Source organism: Pholis gunnellus, assembly GCF_910591455.1.
Source record: "Pholis gunnellus genome assembly, chromosome: 11".
NCBI classification, from domain to species: Eukaryota; Metazoa; Chordata; class Actinopteri; order Perciformes; family Pholidae; genus Pholis; species Pholis gunnellus.
In genome coordinates, this window is record NC_136538.1 from 8,804,364 (window position 1) to 8,830,593 (window position 26,230).

Sequence of the window (26,230 nt, forward strand, 5' to 3'; positions counted from 1 at the left end):
CAGTACCCTCGTGCGCTACTGGTGCCTTTGTGTGTGTGTGTGTGTGTGTGTGTGTGCATGGTTGAATGCTTAACCAAATCAGTGTTAAGTATTTTTAGCACAGATGGCACTTTGATTAGTGAATCATTAGAATCTTTTCTGTGTTCAATGATTCACAGGATATTTGCAAAAACCTTACTCTGAACTTCAAAGGAGAAAAGAATGTGTGCTCATACTTACAAAGAAGCGACCGTCATGTGTGCTTGTAGGCCGGCGCCGGTTCTCTCTGGCCCAGACGGACTCTCTCCTGATGCGGATGCGCTCCGTAGCCAGTGATGAGCTCAACCAGATGATGCAGAGGAGGATGAGCCAGGAAAACCCCATTCGTGCCAGCGAGACTGAGTTCGTCCAACGGCTGCAGAGGCTTGTGGTTCTTGCTGTCAACAGACTCATTTACCATGGTTAAAAAAAACTCCTCCAACTTATCTATTCTAATCTTGTCTATTTTCTCCTTCACGCTCTCCATGGGCGTAAACTGAAGTCGCCGTCTAATCCCGGGTCTGTTCTCCCGTTGCAGATGTAAGTGAGGACCTGTTTGACCTGCTGAATATCCCCGACTCTCCAGACCAACCGTTTTTAACCCCAGATCCAGCTGATCAGCCACAGGACGAGAGTGGCTCCGCCTCTCTCTCACACTCTCCCATTCCCTTCACCCTGCCGCCTGCCAGCAAGAAGAGCTTTCAGAAAGACATCCTCAAGCTCATGATGGACGGGATCAAAATAAGCCTGGTATGATGGCACTGAGAACCCTTTTTTTTTTTTTTTAGCTGTGAAGTTTTAATTGCTATATTGTGAGATTGTGTGTTACTGGTTGTGATCTCACAGGGCAGCTCGGGTCGAGGAGGAGCCCCACATCAGCAGTGGCGAAGGATCCTGTGGTCGTGTCGGGACACTTTTCGGGTCCAAATCGGCCGCCTCCTTGTGCACACGCTCAGCCCTGCGCTTCCCCTCTCTGACAGGAAGGAGTCGCTGGAGTTTGTGTTTGATCCCAGACATTTGGATATCCTCAAGGAGAGCCTCAGCCCGGGTCTAGAGGTGAGTGTGAAGGAACTGCTTCATTAAATTCAAATCTATCACTAGTCTATTTGTCACCTTACACGTCAATTTGGCCTTTGCTGCACTTCAGTATATTAGCTTTGCTTGTCGGGCTTTGGCTCTAAAAGTACTCTGATAGATGTTTTCATGCTGTTCAGCAACCCCCTTGTATCCCCATGGGAGTCTTTCACTTGTCCTCCTCGCAGGCTTTTCTGAGGGTTAACTAAAATGTATCTGTGCTATGTTCTCGCTCTGTCTTTCAGCATGGACCAAAGTTGTCACTGTACCTGTATGAGATGCTGCACGATCACAAGGACAGCCTCACCAAAGACGATCAGAACGCCGTGGGTGTCTTCATGACCTCGCTCAAGCTTTGTGGCCATCGCTGCATCCCACCCAACACTCCACACAAACAAGACTTGCTCAAGGCCATAAAAGAGGTTAAGTCCGACAAAGACAAACATTCGTTGTGAACAGTTTCTAAGCCTTATTAGCCAAACTCAATTAGCCTGTTTGGTAGTTCAGCGGTATGACTACTTGTGTGCAGGTGGAAAAGCTACAAAATTAAGCTAATGCATCTTTCTTACTTGATTTTATTCATACAGGAAAAATTAAAGTATGAAGCAGAAGAGAAAACAAGCAAAGTGGCGTGGGAAAAGAAAATGACCAACACTCAGAGGAAGTGAGTCGGGGCTTTTTATTTTTCCCTGATGTGAGATTGATGTTCAGTAGAAGAACATATTGGTAAGAATCATTTCACACTTCTATTCACTCCATTCTTTCTTATTTCTCTGCAGTCTTATCCAAAGGCTGGATGGAAAGTCCAAGGACATTTCAAAGATTGCGGCTGACATCACTCAGAATGTGTCTCTGCGACAAGGCATGGAGAGAAAGAAAGTCATCCAGCACATCAGGGGACTCTATAAGACTGACCTCAGCGCTAGCCGGCACTGGCAGGAGCTGGTGCAACAACTCACGCATGACCGGTAGGCATCCACGTTTATCTCTCACAGGGGCTTACGCAAATTTCTAATTTACTAATTCACAGCTTAGAGCTAAATGCTAATATCTGCACGCTAACATATTCATAAGCGGCAATACTAACATGCTGATGTTTATCAGCTACGACGTTTAGAATGTTCACCTTTTAGTTTAGTGTATTAGAATTCAAACTTTTACTATATGACTTGCTGGTAGCAATACATGACAAGGTAACAGATTACTAAAGTTATTATTATTGATTCAGAGGAGCACATGGCAGTCCCTACAGTAGTTGTTGAGATATTTCAGTCTGGAACAAAGTGGTTGACTGACTGGCCGACATTGGCATCCGTGTTCCTTTTCAAATCCTTGAATCTTGGTGTCCTCAGTGGTAGCTACGGCTTTGTAGTGAGGTTACCTTTGTATTGATATGATAAAGCGTTTGAGAGGACTTTAATGGTCTGTTTCAGTGCGGTTTGGTACGACCAGACATCCTACCCAACGTCGTGGCAGCTGGACCCCACCGAAGGGCCAAACCGGGAGCGAAGGCGGTTACAGAGATGCTACCTCACCATTCCTAACAAATACCTGCTCAAAGACAGACGCAAGTTTGAAGGTGAATAAACCCTTTTACTTATAGCAGTATGGCAGAATTCTGTGTTGTGCTAGTGTGTCTGTCTCCTTCAGCGTTCTTATTTTGACCTCCATGTTTTTTTTAAGACACAGTGAAGCCCCCATTGTCCTTCCTGGTTGAGGATAAGACCCACTCTTCCTTCTCCTCCACTGTCAAAGACAAAGCCACCAGCGAGCCCATCAGGTACATTTTATTTATTTTAAACCTCTCTCTCTCTCTTCCTGCCTGTAAGCCTTCAGTGAGCATCAAATCCCTCTCAGAAGGACAGGGTGATCTCTAGAAGTCACATAAATGTCTCATTACCTTGTGCTACATTGATGATTGTCTATGCTTTATTCAGATGGTGTGTTTCTTGTAAGATAAATGTCTCTTTGGCCTTAGGTTCACCAGACGGTGCATCAGCGTTGCCCCCTCCAGAGAGACAGCAGGGGAGCTACTTCTGGGTAAGACGCTGACCATCTCTCACAGCTGCTCCATGCATAATGGACTCAGCCGGTCACAAGGCACAAAGAGTAATGTGCTCTCTCTGAGGCACTACTGATTATTGCTCTTCCCTGTTTGTTAGTTATTCAGCAGGGGAAGCTTTTTGTTTGTTTTGTTCTCAGTTCCCCCAAATCTCACTCACCCTGTTGTTGTGTCACAGGAAAGTCTGGGATGTACTTTGTGGAGGACAATGCTGCTGATGCTCATGACAACCAGGTAAAGCCAGAGGACTGCTCAGGATTATTCTCTGCCAAAAGGGGTTTTACCACCTGGCGTCTCAAGCCCGGATGTGTTTATGTGTTTGGACAGAGCCTTCATGGGGAGACCGAGGCACCCTCTTTCTCCTGGACGTACGAGGAGATTAAGGAGGTGCACAAGCGCTGGTGGCAGCTAAGAGACAACGCTGTGGAGATATTCCTCACCAACGGCAGGACCCTGCTGTTAGCCTTTGACAACACGAAGGTGAGGCAAAAACACAGGGCGCTTAGAATGGAAATGAAGGACGCCATGTTGTGACTGGAAAGTTGGCTATTCAAGAAACATTTTTTTTTTATTAATGACATACAGTAGATGTTGTCGTGTTTTTCCTTAAGCTGTTTCATTTCATTATTGCAAAGAATTGAGTTGGCTTATCATCCTAAGAGAGAAATTCAGCCCATGTTTTATTATATATTCATTATTATTATTTATATAAATATATTCATATAAAAATGAAGCTACACAGAATGGACTGGGATGAAAAGATGAAAGAGCCTACTGATGCTCAAAGAATACTTTTTTTATGAAAAGACAAAATCACGCAGCTTGAAAAAATATAATTGTGCCATCAGTCATGACGATAAGATACAGTACTGTCATACTCTACGGGAAGAACACTTCTGTAAATTACTAAAATAGATAAGATAAAGATAAGATTCACTTTATTGTCCCGCAGAGAAATTTGTCTTTGGCTCCAAGCTGCTGCGTCACACAAATACACTTGCACACATAGAACATAGATCATATATACATAAACATAAACATGCTTAAATACACATGTCGACAATAGTTACGAATACTAAAATAATATAACCAGGTGTGATCAACATAGATGATAAATAATCAAGTCACAATATATTATTCCCCAATAAAATCATATCGTATAATACTACTTGTTGCTATTTAATAATTTGTAATAAATGAAATCGTGTTATGATATGGTTGGAAAACAGACATTTAAGCAAGTCTACGTGTTGCAGCAGGTATTTCCAATCCAGAAGAGTCAAAGGAAGTAAAGACGTGCTCAGCACATGGAGGCCAAACTGATTACCTGTCCTCTGATTGTCTGTGGACTCGCAAAAACCTTTCCTGGATGAACACATTTTAATGTTTCAACTACTTGTTGGATGGCTGTGAGGTTGTGCTCAGCATGTTATGCATTTACTGATAGTCGACAGTAGAGGCATGACAGGAAACAAAGGTGTGACTTGACATTGCATTTGTCAGTTAGTACTTTCTGCGTGTTTCACTTCAGTCGTGACTCTAGAGATGGAAACATCCCGCGGTTCTCTCTTTTCTCGCCTTAGTTCCGTGACGACGTCTACCACAACATCCTGACCTCTGATCTGCCCAACCTGCTGGAGCACGGAAACATCACGGCGCTCACTCAGCTGTGGGGCTCGGGTCAGATCTCTAACTTCGAGTACCTGACGCATCTCAACAAGCACGCAGGCCGCTCCTTCAACGACCTCATGCAGTACCCGGTGTTTCCCTTTATTTTGCGAGATTACACCAGCGAGACGATCGACCTGCAGGACACAAACATCTACAGGTCAGTGGTTGGAAAGGCATTTAAGGTATTTCATTTGGTTTTATAAAGAAATAAGATTATATAATGTTATTAAGATTATTCTTGGGCACTGTGTAAAATATATGTAAATGCACCTCCTTGATGTACATACTGTAGGTCCTAAAATAAGAATAACTTTCAAACGTTTTTAAGTTTGCCCAGTTTATGCCAGAGCCATTCCGTGCTGTGATTTTTAAATCAAGACAAATTAAGTTAAGTTATTGTGGAATTTATTTATTTTTTGATGCGCTAAACTAAAAGTCAAGACTCATGACACAGGAATAATTTATAATAGGTCCATTTTCTTTTGTCACAGTTGAACAACATGGTTCATTACAGCTTTGCTTGTATTCTGTTGTCATGCAGGAATTTAATCAAACCCATCGCAGTCCAATCAAAAGAGAAAGAAGATCGCTACGTGGATAACTACAGGGTATGGCCTGTTGTGCATTTCAGCATGCGTTTCTTGAGTGTAGTGAATGCTCTGATAAGAAAACATGTGTTTGTGTGTTGTGCAGTACCTTGAGGAGGAGTACAAGAAGGGCATTCGTGAAGACGACCCCATGCCTCCTGTCCAGCCTTACCACTACGGCTCACATTACTCCAACAGCGGCACGGTGCTGCACTTCCTGGTTCGAATGCCTCCGTTCACCAAGATGTTCCTCGCATACCAGGGTGAGTCACACATTAAGTTTTACTAAAAATGATCCAGCTGCGTTGTCTTTTACAGCATCTTTAGTTTCCAAAAGTAAGTGTGACCCGACTGACAGGCCAGTGCTTTTTAACAGTGGGTCATTTTCATGCACCTCCAAAAAGCTTTTAGCATCACAGAGTGATGCCTGTCTGCATTACATTGACTGCTCCATCTTGGTTGATGAAGAGGCTTTTAGTACTGAAAAGTTGGAACGTCCTGATCTCAGATCTGACTGAGCAGCACGTTGCCATAGTTGCGTGGCATCTCATGTATCAGCCATAAAAGGTTACTTCATCTTTATACTTTCCTCTGATCAACTCCTCCCCCTTCCCTTCCTTTTTTTTTTCCTATGTCCTCCTTTCTTGTTAATTATTTTTTTTCATTTATCCGTCTCTCTCCTCTGATCCTCTGAGGCATCTTTTCATGTGATTGTAAATGTATTCAGCAAGCGTGGTGTCTAAGGTCATGAAAGGGGATCTTTTCAATCAGTGAGTAGAATCTGTAATTAGATTGTCGTCTTTCTGCCTTAATCAGACCAGAGCTTTGATATCCCGGACCGGACGTTTCACTCTATGAACACCACGTGGCGGCTGTCCTCCTTCGAGTCCATGACTGACGTTAAGGAGCTCATCCCTGAGTTTTTCTACCTCCCAGAATTCCTGGTCAACAGAGAGGGTAATTATTTTCCACTGCAATGTAAACCTTTGATCTATACACCTATAGTTTACACCAGCAGACATTTTTCATATCTACTCATTCATTTAAAAAGTGGTAGAAAGAATAAATTAAAATTGCCTTCACAGGTTTCGATTTTGGTGTTCGTCAAAATGGTGAAAGAGTGAATCATGTGAATTTGCCGCCCTGGGCCCGCAACGACCCACGTCTGTTCATCCTGATCCACCGGCAAGCGCTTGAGTCGGACCAGGTCTCCCAGACACTGTGCCAGTGGATCGACCTGGTGTTTGGGCTCAAGCAGAAAGGCAAAGCAGCTGTCCACGCCATCAATGTCTTCCACCCAGCTGTAAGTAGCTGCGTATTTCCCGTTTGATAGACATTATGGGGAAAGTTGTTGTTGTTGCTTACAAAAGCCTTCATATCATTTTTCACAGACTTATTTTGGCATGGACGTTTCGTCTGTAGAAGACCCGGTGCAGCGACGGGCCCTGGAGACGATGATCAAAACATACGGACAGACACCCAGGCAGCTCTTCAACGCCTCTCATGTCAGCAGGGCCGGCCCCAAACTCATGATGGAGGGGGAGCTGCCGGCAGCCATGGGTCTCCTAGTTCAGCTGGCCTTCAGAGAAACCCGAGAACAGGCCAAAGAAATAGTCTGCCCGGTAATCTGCTCTGTGATGGTAGTGACTCTGGCAGCCCGCTGTGCGCTGAGGAATGACATAATGCGTCGTCTTATGAAATGATCCGCTGCTCACCTGGCAATTTCCTCTTCCTCCCCAACAGAGCCCACTGCCGTGGATCAAAGGTCTGAAGTGGGGCGAGTATGTGGGCTCGCCCTCTGCTCCAGACCCAGTGGTGTGCTTCAGTCAGCCGCACGGGGAGAGGTTTGGATCCCTGCTGGCTCTGCCAACGCGAGCCATCTGCGGGCTGTCCCGCAAGTTCTGCCTTATGATGATTTACAGCAAGGAGCAGGGTAGGACGCCCACCAGTCGCTCAGCCTGGATGAATTGTTTGCACAGTGTCCTGCTGACTCAATTAACTTAATGCTCTCTACTCCGTAGGTGTTCGGAGCATGCACAGCACAGACATCCAGTGGTCGGCCATCTTGAGCTGGGGCTACGCCGACAACATATTGAGGCTGAAGAGCAAGCAGAGTGAACCGCCCATCAACTTCATTCAGTGTTCACAACTGCACCAGGTAGACACGAGTTCAACTCGAGCTTAAAAAACAAACCAGAGCACCTGTAAGTGAAAGGGTTCACTGGTCTCCTCTCAGTGTTGCGCAACTCTACACTGAGGATCGACCAATAAGATGTCAGGGTTCTCGTTTCCTCCGTCCAACCGTCTGTCTCTCTCTCTCCTCCAGGTGACCAGCTGCGCCTGGGTGCCTGATGGCTGCCAGCTTTTTACAGGCAGCAAGTGTGGAGTCATCACCGCCTACAGCAACCGCTTCACCAGCACCACGGTGGGTTTCCATGGCGACGTCCCCCTCTAACCTTCCGCCTCCACATCAACACCCAATCCACCCACCCACCTCCCATTACCCCCCCCTCCTACCCCTGCCCCTCTTTATACCGCCTCACCGTGCTCAAACGCTCGGCTTCATTAGCCACATCACAGTTGCCCTTGAAACACATTTCCACTGAGCCTGCAAGTGGGCTTAGAGGTCCGGGAGTTCAGTCATCAGAGAGGCTTTCCGACTTTCATCGGTCCCTACCAATAGGCATCTAGATTTCCTGTCTCTGAAGGGTGTTCCAAAAGCAATTGATTTGTGCTGTTCAGAAAATCCCGGTTGGAGATTCATTAATGTAGTGTTTTTTTTAGGAAACGGTAAAAGCCGACGTACCTCATCCAATGCTACCTCTGAGTCACATGTCCTCTGTATACGGTCTCTGATATGTGTCTTTCCACAGCCGTCAGAGATGGAGGTGGAATCTAAGGTTCATCTATACGGACACACGGGGGAAGTCACCAGCCTGTTTGTCTGCAAACCCTACAGCGTCCTCATCAGTGTCAGCCAAGACGGCACCTGTATCCTCTGGGACCTCAACAGGTCAGTGTGTGAGAGATACGAAAAAAAGAAGAAAAGGTGTCTTTTGTATGTCTTTTTAGTGCGTAAACTGATGCTCTGTGTTTCTTCAGGCTCTGTTACGTACAAAGCCTCACAGGCCACAAAAGCCCCGTGACTGCAGTGTCTGCCAGCGAGACCACGGGGGACATTGCAACAGTTTGTGACTCAGGTGAAGACCGCTCTGCTCCGGCTCCTCTCCGAGTTCATCGTGCCACTTTTCCAGACTGACACAATGTTGACGTGACTTATGACACATGATTCTGTGTATCCCAGTGGGCGGAGGCAGCGACCTGCGTCTGTGGACGGTGAACGGGGACCTCATCGGTCACGTCCACTGCAGAGAGATCATCTGCTCCGTGGCCTTCTCCAACCAGCCGGAGGGCGTGTCTGTCAACGTCATCGCCGGCGGGCTGGAGAACGGCGTCGTCCGGTGAGCAGGCACCCGTTTGCTTCCTTTCTCAAGACAATGAATTATTCACACTAGTTTTTTAATGTGTGAAATATTTCCAGGTTGTGGAGCACCTGGGATTTAAAACCAGTGAGAGAGATCACCTTTTCCAAGTCAAGCAAACCCATCATCAGGTATCTCATCAGCGCTCCAAAGATTGTTGTTCATTGCTTTTATGTGATGCCACCTATCACCATTCAAAATATATGTGTGATTCTGTTGGAAATACTGATGATAATGTCCCTTCAGCCTGACGTACTCGTGTGACGGCCACCACCTCTACACAGCCAACAGCGAGGGCACAGTGATGGCGTGGTGTCGGCGGGACCAGCAGCGCATGAAGCTGCCCATGTTCTACTCCTTCCTGAGCAGCTACGCTGCAGGCTGACTGTGTTTCTGATGTTTACTACCGTCCAGTTCTCAGCAAGAGGAGCTCCCTCCTCCCCCTCCTCCTCCTCCTCCTCCTCCTCTCTGCACTGACAGGGAGGAGGATGTGTCAGCATGGCCTCAATCTCCCTGAACCCTCCCTATCTTTTAACTAAAGCCATCCCCAGCTGAGCAAACTCTACCCAAGCCGCTCCCAGCATCATAAAATAATTATGAAAATATATGTATATAAATATATATTTATAAACATACTGAAGTGGAATGTTGGGGAGAATGGATGAATATTTGGCTGAGGCTGCAACAGACACTTTATATACAAAATGCATTTCTGAGGGTGTGTTTGATTTGTTAAGTCTGATATTATTTTGTTCATTGCCGTTGAGCTATTGTTGTGCAGATCTTTGCCTGATTGCCTGTTGATTTTCCTGTTTCCTGGTAAGCTGCTATCTTCTGGCCAAAGCCGGACCCAAAGTGTTAAGACCCCCGTCTCTCGCCTTCGTGATGAGCTCGTATTTCCCGGTGGCGCGTCGTCTGACAGATTGCTGCCGGAGCTCGGCGAACGCGTCCTGCTGACGCTGCAGTGGCCAGGCGAGAGGGAGCCCCTCCTCGCGTCTGTCGCCAGGAGATGGCCCTGCTCCGTGGGAGTGAGACGCCGCAATGCTGGGCTGTCTGCTCCACTCAAGTCTGCACACGAGTGTCACGGGGGCCCTGCATCACTGAGCTGCATTCGAGCTCAGTGGAGGGACGGGGGACGGGGGGGGACGTTGGGATGAATTGTTCCTTGTGTTGCCTGTTATGTCCTACTTTTGCATGCTCGAATGATGCTGACCTTGACAGTACGTATGTGGTTGTGACATTTACTGTCATGATACTCCTTTATTAAGGCCTGCCTTGGTTGCGCCTGTCCTCTTGCGTTGAGAGATGTTGATATTCATTTATTTATTAGAAGCACCTCGGAGGCTCATCTTTCCTTCTTTCCTTTTTCTTGTGTTTTACTGACTTAAGCTGTCGGCTGCTCAAATGCACTAAAACCTTTTCACTACCTAATATAGTCTGCTGAAATTCTGAGAAATTACCAAACAGCATTAGATGCCCGAAAGCTGCAGAAGAAGCCAAGAGGAATCTCCTGAATGCCCCGTCGCTGAGCTACGAAAAAGAGTGTAGTAGGTGGGTGGGCGTAGTGATGAGCATCATGTCCAGCTGACTGAGGTTAGAACAGTTGGCGTTTCCTGCACTGATGAGGTTTACAGCTTGTTTCTTAATCTTATACACTACACTAATCAGTCCAGGAAACACTCAACCAAATTTTGCTTTCCTTAACCCATCCATGTGTCCGTGCAGCTATTCTTTACATTCCCTCTTTGCCTACGATACTTTCAGTTTGTCTGTATAATATGTGTGAAATGATGGTCAAAGCACTTTCTTTTTTTTTTTTATCAGCTACCATTTAATTAAAGGAGAGCTAATGATCTGTGGTCTTAACATGAACTAAGCTTTGATTTCATTCCACAAATAAGTCTTCTCAAGAAAGCAATATCAGACACGCAATAGGTCATTTTTGTCATGTTTCATATGGAGTTTGTTTTAACACAGCTGTGAAGATGATGTTTGGCTTTTGTTTTGACTGTAATGAGCCTTCTGTGATGAGAAATGATGTCTTAACTTTCACACCTGGTGTTTGACTTGTTTACAAGAAAGGGAATATAGCTTCTTATATCATGACGTCATTCCTTTTGTGTTGTTATCTTGGTATTTTTTTTTTCCCTTCTCAGCCCACCAGGACCCTTGTGTGCAGCACCAGGACATGATGCTGCCGTTTGTTTACTGCGTCGCCTGCTTTCATGTGTACATACATTTCCTCCTTGACATTTATAAAAGTGTATGTCTACGAGATCCACAACCTTTTCTCTTCTCTCGGACATCCTCGTGTGGGATTGTTTGAATGTTCCCCCCCCCCCCCCCCCCCCCCCTTTTATTGAGAAAGTGGCAAAAAGACGAGAGGAAAATATTATTATTGGCAAAGTGTTTTTTTTTTGTGCTATCTGACACAGAAGGAAATATATTTTTTCTGTTAATTTAAGATCATTGAGTTGCTGAAATTGTGTCATTTAATAATTGACCTCTTTGGGCTTGTTTTTGCAGTTTGGCATCATGGATTGAGGTTCTGAAAGGACATGTTTTATGTTTATTTTTGTTTGTATATATATGTGTGTGTGTGCGTGCGTGTGTGTATGGACAAGAAAAGTGATGAGTATATTATAAATATATATAAATATTTGAAGAGATATGACAACATCTTGTGGTTTGTGTCTATTTGTGTGGTGCGTTCAGGGGCACTAACGTGAGAAGGAACCACGGTGAAACTGCAAAAATGACTGTATTAGATCAGAAGCACGACAAGGGGGAAAAATTGATTACGATTCAAATTGATGGAATCGAGCTATTTAATCTGCGAATTCCCCCAAAGAGCAGTGTTGTTATGGATGAGGCCCAGCAGTTACTATGGGGGGAACCCGGTGATGTCAAAGCTGATGTAAAAATGAAATAGGGAAGCCTGCAGATCTCAGGTGCCTTCTGCAGCAATAACGCAAATTAGAAAAAAAAAGCCGCGGACGCTTATTCGACTAATGGGCTGTCTCGGTGCGTTTAGGGCCAGTTTGTACAGCAGAAACGCATCCTGGCTTGTTGCTGCTGCAGCTACGGGTCCTCTGATCGAGTGCTCCCTGCCCTACAGCCTGTATCTGATCGTCATACAGAGGTTTCCCCCCCTGCTGCATGCGTAACATCTCTCCAAGTCCAGCCGTGGTGCTCACCAAGACCTCACCGCTTGGATCTCATCTTCCTACACGGAATACGCACGACTCGCACTGAGCGAACCGCTGAGGCGAAATTAAAACGCCAGGATTTACCTCCTCGGGTTCAGTCCAGACCGAAACGAGGCTGGGATTTCCTCTTATCATTTGATATTTGACAGATCCTCTTTTTTTGTGTGTGTGTGTGTGTGTGTGTGTGTGTTGGGTGGAGTCAACCCGGAATTCTCCAAATTGGAAAACCATTGGCACATTTCAGGTAGGTCGGCGGCTGTAGCCTACATTAATCTGCTCCTAGCCGAGCAATGCAGCGAAGCATCAAGATGTGTTTTTTTTTGGTAATGTAATGTCTTCATGCTAAATATTTTGTTTTGTTTTCGTGATGTGTGGTTCGCTGTCTTCTGCTCTGACCAGGGCCGCAGCTCGCACGGCGTGTGTGCACAATTGAATCCCTTTAGAAATAAGAGTCGCCCATGTTTGACAGATCTGCATCAACAATTAGCAACGTTACATTCGGATAAAACGGTGTACGACCCCGTTAAAGCCCCTGATGTAGCCGTGTGAGCTTAAGGATGGGCGACACGAAGGGAAACCTAAATGGAAAAGGCCTGGTAGCTTCCTACGAGGGTGTGAATAAAAGCTATAAATTGGCTTTAGAGCCATGAAGGGTGGGATTGGAAAATTAATTCACCGTCTGCATCCCCCTTTACAAAACATCTGCCCGATATTATCCGTTTGAAAACACTTAAATTCGACTTGATGCGATGAAGATGAAATAAATAAGCATATCGTTGCCAAAAAAAAAAAAAATGCACAGTGAGTGAATTGATTCAACTGCACCCAGCAGTCAAATGCTTCATATGTTCATATAAATTATTATGAAACACATCTGTGGTCAGGTGTCACCTCTCACTGCTGTGGCTGTCATACTGGGACATTTCAGAAGTGAGGGGGGGTCAAGGGGCCTGAAATGAGAGCAAGATTGAGGCTACATATTGAGAGATGCAACAGAAAGGCTGATTACAATGGGGCAGATTAAATCGCTGCAGTTGCATTGATGCCCACTGTGGAGAAAGTTGAGAGGATGAAGGAGAAGAGTGGAGTGGAGTGCTCTTCTCCAAGGCAGAGGAAGCAAAGTTGCAGGTCTGATTCCCTTGGAAAGGTCCTAGAAATGATAATTAAAAGGACATGCGGTGACATAAACCCCTAAATGTGTGCTTAAGTACCCTTGAGCAAATAATAACAACTTGACCAAAAAACAAAAGATAATCATGCATGAGCACTGACTGTAAAACGACAAATCGCTGTCCAGCTGCTGCCTTTTTGAGCTCTTTCTTCAGATAAAATGGAGCTTGGCTGCTGTAAAACAGATTCCCCCAGACAAAATGGGTCCTTTGAATAAAAAGGTTGTGGCAGAGAATGGCTGCTCCAAGGGGGGGTAGAGACATCGCCAGGGGGGATGCTCCTTTGTGGATTTAATGTGATGTTCATTGACTCTATGTGTCCCCTTTTTGTGCCTGTGTTTGGTGTCACAGGAGCACCATGAAGGACGGTATCGCCAACAACAGCACGGCCAGCATCTCCCAAGCCAGGAAAGCTGTGGAGCAGCTGAAGATGGAGGCCTGCATGGATAGGATAAAGGTACCTTTTTATTTGTACGTGTGTCTGTGAGCAAATATTTGCATGGGTTTCTGTTTGCTCAAACATGCAGTGTGCGAATGTAGAAATAAATCTGGCTGGTGTACATTATTCTAAACACTTTATCAGTCATTATACAGTCATTACTTGTTGGAAGCTTTGCTTATTGCCACTTTATGCAGCTACACGCTTTGTTAGGTCTGTATATTAATGTGAATAACGTGATACACATCTGTGTATATATCTAACCCCCGCTGATTTAGACACATTGAGTGTTTGGAGCAATACAATATCCTCTTCTTGACGAGTGACCGACTTCTGCTCCCAGCAAACATTTCATTTTTTATGAATTTATTGTCCAGACAAAGCACAAGAAAATGTCTCGCTCAGAATTGGGAACGTTATCCAACTTGCCTCTCACGGATTAAAATTTGCACACAATAAATTCTGTCAGTGCAAATATTTATTTAGCTAACCCAGGCTTAAACACAGATGCTAATAATTATAAAACACCTCTGGTTGAATGTTCCTTCATCACAAGGATCCCTGTCGCTTATTTTAACTCAATCCCACATACTGTTCACTGACCTGCTGCCAGATATACTCACTAGTGCACCAAATGTGTATTAATCCGCTTCTCAAATTAGTCCCCTTTTGATACACTATGTAGTCCTGACTGAGTAACATTTGATAAAAGCTTACTGTGCCAAACTGTTTTGGGAAATTCCTGAGCTGCTACTACTAATACTGTTTTTGTTTTTTGAAATGAAAGTATATATTCATGAGAGTCACAGAGAGGCTGAGACTGTTCTGAGAGACAGACTGACACATTTTGGGTTTTGGTCATTTTAATGGGCTTTGACAGCGTTATGCTTTAAACCCTAAACAGGGAAAATGTTGAGAGTATTCCATTTTAAACCTTCACACAAAATTAAAATAAAACATTTGACATTTTGGGAAATAGCCTGGTTTGCGAGAGTCAGATAAAAAAAAAAATGAAAGAACCGTGTTGATTAGTGAACTTCAGAGGGCTTGGAAGAGGAATTTTGTTATCTTCAGTTTCAGCCATAGCTGTTTCCCCCTCGTTTACAGTCTTTATGCTAAGCTAAGCTAACTGCTGCTCTCTCCAGGCTCATATTTACTGATTGAGAGTGAGACGGAGAATGATATTGTCCTTCTCATCTAACTCTCCACCGGAAAGCGAATCAGTGTATTTCCCAAAATAGTACTACGTCTTAAATTTAAATGCAGAAACAGGCAGTGTATCAACTTGTCGCAAATATTCTAGATACGGTCCTCATGTTGATACCTATGTCCACTATTGCGCACTATTTGCCATCTACGTGCATAATGACTGAACTAATCCATATATTGGATGGGCTGGTACAGTAGCAGTGAATCATCACCATCATCTTGTATTAGTCCTTCATGAAGTTTCTGTTCTTTAAGGTACTTTTTCACACAAAAAAAGGATCAAAACTGATGAAGCAGAGCCAGATATACATCAGATCTTATATTCCACACATTCATCTTCCTTGTCAAAAGGAAGCCTCTGGCGTCGAGCAGAGATAAGCAGCTGGCCACAGAGGTCTGGTAAGACCCCATTCTTTCAAAATCCACGCGCCCAGATCTTTTTTTTCATTTCTTCATTTTCATTTTCTTCATTTTCAAAGTCAGCCTCCTCAACTCTGACCCGAGTGACATGACTTGAGGCGATTTATCAGACTTTATGCAGCTCCCCCTGAAGCCTCAAAAGGGTTAATACAAGTTGTTTTCCACATGGTCATAAGTAGAGTTCTCATCATTTATTCCAACAGCCAACAGCGAGATGACAACTAAATGTATGTTTCCCAGCTTAGTTCAGAGCAGTTTCTTCTGACAGTCGTCACATGAAGCATCAGTTCACCTTGTAAGCACCGGTGTCGCCACCGCTCTGTCAGAGTTCATCCACGGTGAACAGCTGAGAGACCCGAGTAGCACCATTGTGGTAACTGTGAGGAACAAACCCAGAGGCATGCTGGGCTTCGGTGACTGTTGACCACTGCTGACATTAGTTTTCCACCAATGTGGCTCATCTTGTCTGAGTGTGATCGCAGGGATTGTCCTTTGTTAGCACTCATGCAGGCTTCTTCTCAACTTGCATTGCCAGTGAGGTCCCTGGTTCAAATTCCCAGTTGCAGCAAAGAAATTGTGGACATTCAAATTTGTTTGCTTGTTCTATATAATAATCATATTCCTGACACCCATAACCTCCTGCAGCTCCATCAGGCCTCATAAAGAGTATGTGTCCTTATCAAACACCTGGTTAAACATTGACTTTTGAGCCCTTTATGCTCTTCATGGTTGAGTTCAGTCACCATACTTTAAAATGTAATAATATTCTAACTGCATATAGAGATTTCTATTATCCATTAATTAGATCGAACCATTTAAGGTGGAGGCTGTTCATGAACTACTTCTTGTGCAACTTAAAAGGCTGTGTCACCATCTCATTCGGTATGCTCTCCGTGTGCTGAGGGAATGATTGCCCCACAGCCCAGAGGCTGTTCGCTCAGCATTATAGCCAGGGCCTGGAAACCTGCCATACACCATCATCCCTACTCAGCACAACAAAGGCTGCTTACAAGAAAACCTCCTCTTCTTCAAAAAACCAAGTGATTATCCCCAACGTGTAATCAGGGTTTGAAAGATGTGTCAGGAAGACCCCTAATTTAACCTACAAGTTGACTATTTGGCACAACGCCTCATTTAAATCCTTTCAGATATTTACATGTTTTTTTAATGAGAAGAGTTGGATTTAAAGCACCGGTGTGTTGGATTTAGGGGAATCTATTGTCAGAAATTGGAATAAAGTATTCATTATTGTGTTTTCATCAGTGTATAATCACCTGAAACTAAGAATTGTTGTGTTTTCATTAGAATGAGCCTTTCATTTCTACATAGGGAGCAGGTCCTGTTTCACAGTCTGCCATGTTTCTACGGTAGCCCTGAATGGACATACCAAAAACGGCCTTAAGAGCAATTATATCCTACACACTGGTCCTTTATTATACACCTGCTCTTATTCATATATAATCATGTCAGTCAAGAAGTAATTTTCATTTTGATTGTTAGAGCAACATTACCATCGTATAAAAAAAGAAAAATACTATTTACTTTTAGTGGATACAGAAATGTACAAAAGAAATATAAAAAACCTTAAACACAAAACATACAATATTACAACCAACTTTTCCAGTAAATGTTTAGATAATACAATATTTAATTCTAGCAATTAATAGAAAGGTTTAATCCCTGTTTTTCACCTCAAAACAGTAAAGTTAGTGAAACCACATCAATATTGGCATTAATTTGCAAATCAGAATATGTATCTTGAAGCCTGAACGTGTTCAGTTGTATTTGTGTATGAGTGAATGGTAATTCCTTTTAATAGTAGCAGTCTGTGACATTATTATATTAGTACTCGTTTTGAATATGGTAGTAAAGATTTATCCTTTAAGGTACTTTATTGGATACAGGGATTAGACATAGCATCCGGCAGCCATATTGGAGGTCTTCTCTTTTTGGGGGTATTGGGCGAACAGTGGCTTCTAGTTCTTCCAGATTTTAGACGGAGCCTGCGACTTTAGCTGTTTCAGCAGAATAGAAATAATTTGAGTCGTAGTTGGTAGTTAAAGTTGTTGATTCATGTGCTGCTTGTGGTTCTTCTCTGGCTGACTTGAGTTAAGACGAGGACTGATGCCACGTTCACGTCATTGTTACGGAATGAAAAGAAAATGAACCAGAAACACGCGTTTGGCACTCCTAGTTTGTTTTGAGTGAAAATAATAAATGCAATACAATTAGTGGTGATAGCCATTATGATTGACAATAGAAAAACTGAATATCCAAGAATATCAGTATGGGTCATTGAGCAAGAATAATAGCACAAGCATCAAGCATAACAAAGTCTTTAAAGGTGTTTATTAGCATTCATAATAGCTTGCTATCATGCCTAAAATTGCGTGCAAGGCAAACAAGCTTTCTTTCTTTATAGTGCTGCTGAAAATGAAGTGTAAATGATAAAAAGTGTAAAATGATGCTCTGTTAAATGAGCTGAGAAGTGTTCAGATAACATTGTGTTAAGATTTGACTTGTCAGTTTTAGTGTCACCGTAGCATTTCATGGAAAAAGACACGGCAGACTTGAATGTAAATGAATCTGAAATGTCACATCTGATCTATATCTGAAACGCTTCCACTCAGCTCCATAGTGGGTCTGACAAATATTTAAGCTTTCTGAATAATTGACTTCTGCCGTCTCATTTGGGTCATCTTTGCTCTCATGTGAAAACCTTTTTTAGCAAGATTAACCACAACTTCGACTTATAAGAGACAAAGCTGTGTTGGTTTCTTTTTACAGGAAGACAAACTTGTTTCTTTGCTTGATCGGCACATTTGAGTTCATTTAATGAGTTTTGTTTGTGTTTAATCTGACCAGAACTTCTCAACTCTTTAAAAAAAAAACACAACATTTGTAATCAAGTAAAACATGACATTAATAAAGTTTGGTGTTCAGCCAACTACGAGGACATTGATCTCAAATATTTGGCACGAGGCACTGGGTTCACATATTCACATATTCTTTGTTTCAGTGCTCACATTTGTTCACTAATTATTAGAAAAACAGAATGAATGCATTAAGGAAGAACAAAGTTTCCACTGAATAAGACAGCAGACCACATTAGGCAGTTATAAATATTATATTACATTTTTTAAATACATATGTTTTCTAATTTGAAAGTGAGAAAATAACTTAAGATGTTGGTGTGTCCCTCTAAAAATGCATTTTTGCGTGATCAGCATGATTTCACATCTGTATTATTTTCTGAGCAGCAGCATTTGGGTGATTGAAAGGCAGGCAGCTGTTTGTGCTTTAACAACTATACTTCCACATCAGATGTGGAGATCCAAGTCATTCTTCAACTGTTCTCAACGGCCTCAACAAAGAGCCACTGAAGTAGAACGTGGCTGCAAAGGAAAGCAGAGACGAGTACAAAGACACAGACAGTTGGCCACGTCAGGCGATCCCTTCCATTTAATTAAGGGATCTGATGAAGGAGAGAGTGTATCAGTGACAAGAGGAGTCTCTGTGCTGCTGATTGAGGGATCACCACGTTCTCATTAATTGCTCAATCAGCCAAAGGAATGTGATCTGTGCTAATTAGAAGGACTCTCCTTCCATCACGGAGCTGCAGTGTAATTACAGTCAGTCTGGGCCTAATGACACACTGTGCAATACCACTTTTTGTCCTGTGGGGCTCCCGTTGTCTGCAGAAACTCTGGCTGCAGTTACACAATAGTATAATTATTGCATTTTCTTTGATTATAAGAGTAATTAAGCTGTTTAGTTGCATCGCAAGAGCCAGCTTTGGTAATGTTCCCACTTTGTGCAGACTCCAATTAGTGCCGGTAAAAGGTCCAATGGAGACAGAAATGTGATATAAAAATGCAGAATAAATATTGTTTACTGTATATATTGTGTCCTCTGAGTGAGCAGAATTTTACTATGACTGTCTTCTAATGTGACTAATGTAACAGCCCTGATACAATAGCCCAGTTAGATCAGAATAGGTGCAGGTCTAACTCACCTAATACCTGTTAAACTATTGACAGTCTGATCGTCTGCCTTTCGTTTTGTCTAAGTGCAGCCCCACAGAGCAGCGAGCATGGCTGTGAACCCTTCATCTTGTTTCAAAGTTACTGGTACAGCATGAGATACTCAGTGGTTCCCAAACTTTTGACTTTATTTGACCCCTTCAAATGAAGCAATGACCTCTTTTGAAGGATTTCTAGATGCCCTGTTGTGCTAAAAGTATCCAGTGTCCTGAACCCTTGGTGGGGGACCACTGACGTAAAGACACGGCACAAAAACCTCAGGGATTTTGCTTCAAAGATGCAAAAAATCTACCTTTATTTTCTGGTATTTATTCTTAGATAGCTGTCTATTTTAACGTGAAAGGCGTCTTAACAAGTTGAAAGGATACTTGTGATATCTATATCATGTGATATTCTATATTTTCTATATGTTAGTGTCTCGCACCAAATGTGTATTAATCCATGGCTAAAAGTAGTCCCCAGCAAATGCACAATAATTTACCGACAGTGCCCGGCTGTTTGAGGAGATTTCAGAGCCTTTTTTAAAAGGGAATGTATATATTTGAGAGCTGTTTTAGTAGATTTAAATCTTCAGTAGGAACAGAAGTCAGAAAGAATTGAGAGACTGACTAACGCGTCGTTGGTTACGGTCTTTTCATGGGAGTGTTGACAATAAGAAAACTGTAGAATAACCTCAGCCTTATTGTTCCTTATGACCGAAACAACCCTTAAGACATCTTATTTTATGCTGTGAGACTGTAAAAATGGTAATGTAATGTTCCACATTGAAGGCTAAAGCTGAATAATGGATTGTGTGCGTTTACTTCTCTTGTGAGAGCAGCAGTGGGTGAGGTGAAATGGCACACAGGAGATCAGATGGCTCTGTCCTCGACGTGGATCCCTGAGCCCTCGCCGTCCCTCTGATGCAGCTGCTCCTCTGCTCTCCATTTGCAGCCCCCCCCCCCCATAACCTCCCACTCGGCTCCCGCGTAGAAACCTACATTCACATGCAGTCTGGCCGTACTGTAAAAATGTATAGTCGCTGTTTGACTTTGAAAAAGACTACACGAGGCAGAAAGTGTGTTGTTTGCCCCGTCCTCCTTCCCCCTCGGCTATTTCAAGGTCCCGCCTTACCACCTGTCAGTCATGAGCTGTCTCTTCTTATCGCCTGAGGCCGAACCTAAGCCAACGGGCATCAGTGCAGTCGCCACAGGCACTGACGAATCAGAAACACAGACAATATGCAATTTCCAAGATTTTGGACGTCTTTCAAAGTTTGGCTCCAAAAACGTTTTCTCTGAGAACGAACACACAGTGAGACTTTAATGCACATCTATCAAAACACACACAAGAAGAGTCGCACAATTGTTCTCCAGTACTCCATGCTTCATTCACCTTGCAAAATTCATCTATAAAATATTTACTTTCAACAAATGAAGAAAAGTACAAGAGAAAAACAAATGACAATGAATACAAAATAGCAATACAAACCAACTTTTCAAAATGCTCCTCACAAAATACAATCATTCATCAGTGGTAGTGGTAGTGGCTAAATGGATGGTGATGTCGTCGTTCTGTCTGCAACTTTGCCACAACTGTTGTTTTTAGAAAAGGCATTCATGGTCCCCAGTGGATGAATCCTGATAACTTTGCTGATCCCTGGACATTTCTTCTTGTGCATCCATCAGGCCAAAATGTCATCTAGTCCAATACAGGGGTTCAAGGATGATGAATTGTCATTCTGCAACAAAGAGTTGCACAACCAAATGCAGTTGTAGCCTAGAACAATAATGCTACACAAGAAAATCATGTCAAAGCAAAAACACTAGTGTATTCGTTAATGTGCATTGTTTTTTAATTTTCCGCTGGGGGAATGTAAACAGCAAAAACCTTGTCCATCAACTTTGACTATGTTTGAGCAGCATTAATGTAAACACAGAGTCCACCACCTCTCGTCCCACTGGAGTCCTGCGGTCTGCCCGTCAAGTGCAGCTTGATGCCACGAGGTCTCTGTAAAGATGTGGGCAGTCACCGATCTCCCGTTGCTATGTTAGCCTGAAATCACATCTCATCCATCTTATTATCCTGCGGCCGGACATCATCCAGCCAGTAGCAGGCTGGGTAGTGAAGTCGCCTTACGTCCCAGCTGGGGACGCTTAGCTCCCAATCCCGTCCATCTGCTCTCTCCTCCAGGGGAGGTCGACTCCACTTTCTGTGGCGTTTGGTCCGGCAGGTCCAAAGGGGGTCGGAGGATGATGATTGGCTTCTGGTCTGCTGCAGCTTATCCAATCCCGAAGCATCCTTCTCTGACGTTGATGAGTTTATCAAAAATAGTTTGTGTTATGACTAAATATATGCAAAACTAATGGTGTTCCTCAGCCTCAGCGTTTCTTTGGGTTTTACTTTAACACTTAACTCAATAAACAAAAATTCATATCAGTCAAAATAAATCCACAGCAGCATCTGCATTCTGGAGTGTTCCAACTATTTGTGGGGTATTTTCTGCCTTTATTAGATAGCAACAGGGAGGAAATAAGAGTAAAAGATGGAGAGAGAACGATGCAGCAAAGGTCTTTCTCAAAAACTTTTAAGTCACATGATGAATTGTATATCAGACAAAACGGAAACAATCTCAGACACCACGCTATAGCTGAAAATGTTGTAATACAAGCATGGTGTGCTGGAGAAGAGTGTGACTAGTTTCAATTTGAATAGTTCCAAAAAGATCATTTAAGGTTCAGGTAAAGAGATGGAGTAATGCGAAGGAGACATCTGTGTGATCCAATGGTAGACACGCATCTTGAATTTATATAATAGTTATTATGTAATAATCAGAGAGACATCTAATCACCTGTGCGTGTCCTTTTCCTTTGTCTCAACATTCCAGGTCTCCAAAGCGGCTGCAGACCTGATGGCGTACTGCGACGCCCACATACGCGAGGACCCCCTCATCATGCCCGTCCCCGCCTCCGAGAACCCTTTCCGGGAGAAGAAGTTCTTCTGCACCATCCTCTGATGACCTGCCGGTCGAGCTGTATGGGTGCAGGCATGGCGTTGCCTGTCTTCTCTGTCTTCACCACACCTGAAGCTACTGGCCATAGGCGTTGAGTTGAGTTTTGCCAGGTGGACACTCTGTTGTTGGTCAGCTCTGTCCTGGTGGCTGAAGGTTTTGGGGGAGTCAACTACCAAACTGGCAACCCAATGAGCGTATCATGTCTTGTTAAATAGGTTTGTTATTGCTTTGTTATTAGAGAACAGCCTTGCTCAGTGCTTAATGAGATGAGAGATGTTTTTTTTTCTTTAATTGTGCTAGATCTTAACATGCCTCAGGAAACAGAAATGTGCCCAGTGTCTCTGACTTTTTTAAATATTTATTTCCCTTCCCTTTACCTGAATAAAAAAAGCATTCATCTTTTTGTTATCTTGAACATAACTTGAGTTAGTTTTTATTGCTTTCAGTGCACAGGTTTGGCTATTCGTAGCAAAGATTACTGAAAGTACGACTGAAATTTGACACATTCCTCACCAGTGGTTTCTCTTTCAATTTGCCTCGAGTCACAAATAATTAATCTGCTAGTTTTAGTGCCGCAGTACAGCCAGATTCAGATTAGAGCCCGGAAACAGAAACCTTATCTTGCTTAGTCAATTATTTTGTTTGTGCCAACTGCTCCGGTAATAAGGAGGTGGCTGCACATCAGTTCTGCTGCAAATAAATAAATAGACTCTGTGTTTATTGGAAGGTGCAGAGCTAATGTTTCAACAGCGAGACGAGTTCCTCAGGGTTATCAGTGTGCAAACAACCCTTAGGTCAAGAATTATTTATGAATCTGCCACCTCCTTCTCAGGCCCACTCTAATGCATTCTACCCTTGCGGCTCCTTTAATTTACCCATCACATCAGAGACACTATCGGTTAATCCTGCAGCCCCTGACTGGAATATTTGTACAAGTTGCAGGACATCGTTTCCCCTTGTTTCCTTAACGGTCTCATTTGTTTTCTGGGCATGTTTCCTGAGCCTGATTCTTTTTGCCTGTCCTAGAGTGAATGGCAAGGCCTTTGACATTAATGCCAAACCAGAGGCCTGCATGTTCCTCCGCTCCTTTTTGACAGCCTCCTCTGTTTCCGAGGGGCTGTCAGTCTTTTAGAGTGTACAGTATGTTACAGTGCCAATTTCTGTGAGAGCAGTGTGATCTTCACACTGTGCTCCCACAGCCTTCCCCCCCCCCCCCCCCCCCCCCCCGTTTTGTTTGTTTTTGGAAGAAAAAGCACACTGTCGAAACATTTCCTTTACATGGTAGTTGAATAGCATTTGCTAATTTTTACGATGAATTGTTATGATCGTTATTAATATTGTTATTATCAGTAGTATTATTGAATATTTGTTGCACAGCACTGACAGCTACATGACGTGTAGTGCTACTAAGCTTGTATGATACTTAGGAGAAAAAAAACATTTATAAATCATGCAATTATTGATACTATCTGACTATTTTTTAAGAATAACGGTAAGGGTCGGTTTACATAATATAATATGATCCCTTTCGGTGGTTGAGGCTTTTTGCATTATCGTTTCTGTAAAAATTAAAAGAAATGTCCTCTTGGCACTTGGTAAGAGCCATCGCATTAGGAATCAAACTGAAACTAGACTGTCACAAACTATTGGACTCAAATTGTTTTCAGGATAATTATTGTCTTTATTTCCTTAATCAAAAAAACCTGAGACTGACCTCAGGGCGCTCCCACTGACCTCATCTTAAGGATGGTGCCAAATCTGAAACAAGAAATATAACGGTTAGAGATGAATATTGCATGGATTTATTTCTATCTTTAACAGAGAGAACTATTATGATATGAAATATTGCCTCTTCGTTGACTTTCTGGGTGCTACTTTGCACATAATAATCTCCTTGGAGTACGGATATGTCGACAATGTGCAGCTGTATTCATGAATGGTATTATCGTTTTGGTAAAAAAAAAAATAGCATTTAAATAGCAGGCTTTGTAAATCCTTTGATGGATCAAATGAATTAAAGGAAAACGGCAAACCCCGATGTGCTGTGTCTTCAATAATTCTGCCTCGTGTCTCTCACTGACGTTTGGAGCTGCAGTCTGTCTGATCACACTGATAACATAAAAGGCCACCGCAAATCGTTGTGGGTCTCACAGATGAACATGATATTCTGGTGTGTAGTGGAGACCTCCTGTGGCTGAGCTGAACCATAGGCCATCTGGATGCACTGTTCATGCGCCATGGCTTTTTTTTTTTTTTTTTTTTTTTTTTTCATAGGACCGTGATTCAATTCAGCCTCAGCCAGTTTGTCTTTTACATCGCAGATAGAAAAAAAGTGTCTTCCGACACCGCAGGGCGCATGAAGAATATCCATTATAATGATTCAGGGTATCTGCCACTGACTCACTTTCTGTTGCAGCTATTTCATGTTTCCATCATAAAAGCATTTACAGCCTCACTTTTTACAAGTTTGGTACTATTTTCACTGCACTTTAAGGGCTGGTGATCATATCGGAGTCAGAATTGCTTGTTTTGACCTAATGCATCATGGCTATATGAGGAAATCAGTTTTTTCTTATTATAGGTCAAGTTATAAAAACTGAAGGGATTGTTCAAAACACTTATGGACACTTATGATGAATGACATTGATAAGGCAAATCAGGTATCCCTTATTGATTTTCCAATCCCAAAGGACCAGGATGTAATTAAAGAGCGCTGTGGTGAAAATCTATCAGCTTTGTATTGTGACTGATGTCCTACATGAACACAGCGTTGTCTCGTAAAGTTAGGGCAGTTTTTTTTCTGAGCTGTTTTCACAGAAGGGAGCAGGGTGTATTTCAGAAAAAAAAGATGTCGTAACGTTCAGTAAACCAATTTTTAGCAACATTTGGATAAGTATATGATCATCACCAATGAATGGCTGTTTGGTCACTGTCAATAATATCCAACCACACAGTCCCCATGAAGCGCCTCAGCTGAATTCTTTAGTGTTTCGTAATAAAGGAAGTTTATTTTCCTAAAGTTAAATTGAAATGTCAATCATTTAGCCATGGCTAATTGAGATTATTGAAAATAAGTAAAATATTTAGAATTGTACAGCAAGCTTTCAGTTTGGATAGGACAACAACTTTTATGTACCAAAAACTAAAATTAGAAATTCAAGAAGTCTTAATATTATGTGGTATGCACAGGGTTCTCAGATGGGACCTGACTAGATAAAAACAAATCTATATAGATCCCCAAAAAAGGTTCAGTGAGTGCTGTGTGTTCTGAACCCTGCAAAAGAAAAGAGAACGAGAAAAACAAAATGAATTGAATTGGAATAACATGAATAGAGAATAAATAAATAAGTTTTGACAAATAAATAAAAAGTTAATTCAGAGTTGAGAGCATGTCAACAACAAACTAGAAAAGACAAAGGTTGGATTTCCGCAGCAGAGCAGGATGTTAGTTTGTGTTTCAAGAAATCCTGACGATGCTAAGAATAGTCTTTTTCTTTCAAATGAATAATGTGTTGCAGAGAGAGAGAAATAAATCATTGCAATGAGTATGACTCCAAAAATAATGATATAATGCACAGGAAAGTAATTATCCCCAGGGCAGTAGGTTATCTAATACGGAGAATCTGTGCTGCCCCCAAAGTGTATATGCAAAATATACATGAGAATAATACTTTCTGATAAGATTATTTATCTACACTCACAGCATACTATTTCTACTCATACCATTGGCGTACAGTGCGTTGCATGCCAGTGTTCCCCATTAAATAATAATTGGTCCCTTAAAGAGGTGGCAAAGATAACATGTATGCAACATTGGAACTCCATTAAGAGGAGTACAAATGGCATTCTTACAAA

The 26,230-nt window shown here is 42.7% G+C and overlaps 2 protein-coding genes across 3 annotated transcripts in view; both read left to right on the forward strand.

Annotated features, from left to right (window-relative positions):
- The window catches only part of lyst (lysosomal trafficking regulator), a 52,433-nt gene extending 40,860 nt beyond the window's left edge, over nt 1-11,573 (forward strand). For both annotated transcript variants that reach the window (XM_079169393.1, XM_079169394.1), the window contains exons 29-53: nt 249-440; nt 557-768; nt 865-1,074; nt 1,338-1,514; nt 1,680-1,756; nt 1,872-2,060; nt 2,526-2,671; nt 2,776-2,872; nt 3,071-3,132; nt 3,333-3,388; nt 3,482-3,634; nt 4,738-4,982; nt 5,367-5,433; nt 5,519-5,675; nt 6,229-6,369; nt 6,498-6,715; nt 6,804-7,034; nt 7,156-7,345; nt 7,434-7,570; nt 7,739-7,837; nt 8,286-8,425; nt 8,515-8,612; nt 8,717-8,873; nt 8,954-9,025; nt 9,141-11,573. In XM_079169393.1, coding sequence (XP_079025519.1) covers nt 249-440; nt 557-768; nt 865-1,074; nt 1,338-1,514; nt 1,680-1,756; nt 1,872-2,060; nt 2,526-2,671; nt 2,776-2,872; nt 3,071-3,132; nt 3,333-3,388; nt 3,482-3,634; nt 4,738-4,982; nt 5,367-5,433; nt 5,519-5,675; nt 6,229-6,369; nt 6,498-6,715; nt 6,804-7,034; nt 7,156-7,345; nt 7,434-7,570; nt 7,739-7,837; nt 8,286-8,425; nt 8,515-8,612; nt 8,717-8,873; nt 8,954-9,025; nt 9,141-9,279 — 3,662 coding nt within the window. In that variant the 3' untranslated portion in view covers nt 9,280-11,573. The remainder of the gene's footprint in view (nt 1-248; nt 441-556; nt 769-864; nt 1,075-1,337; nt 1,515-1,679; nt 1,757-1,871; nt 2,061-2,525; nt 2,672-2,775; nt 2,873-3,070; nt 3,133-3,332; nt 3,389-3,481; nt 3,635-4,737; nt 4,983-5,366; nt 5,434-5,518; nt 5,676-6,228; nt 6,370-6,497; nt 6,716-6,803; nt 7,035-7,155; nt 7,346-7,433; nt 7,571-7,738; nt 7,838-8,285; nt 8,426-8,514; nt 8,613-8,716; nt 8,874-8,953; nt 9,026-9,140) is intronic.
- A 2,057-nt stretch (nt 11,574-13,630) lies between these two features.
- On the forward strand, nt 13,631-22,378 carry gng4 (G protein subunit gamma 4; the record flags this gene model as incomplete). The annotated part of the gene is made up of 2 exons (XM_079168532.1): nt 13,631-13,729; nt 22,250-22,378. The coding sequence occupies 2 exons, from the start codon at nt 13,631-13,633 to the stop codon at nt 22,376-22,378; spliced, it is 228 nt and encodes a 75-aa protein (XP_079024658.1).
- Nucleotides 22,379-26,230: the final 3,852 nt, after the last annotated feature.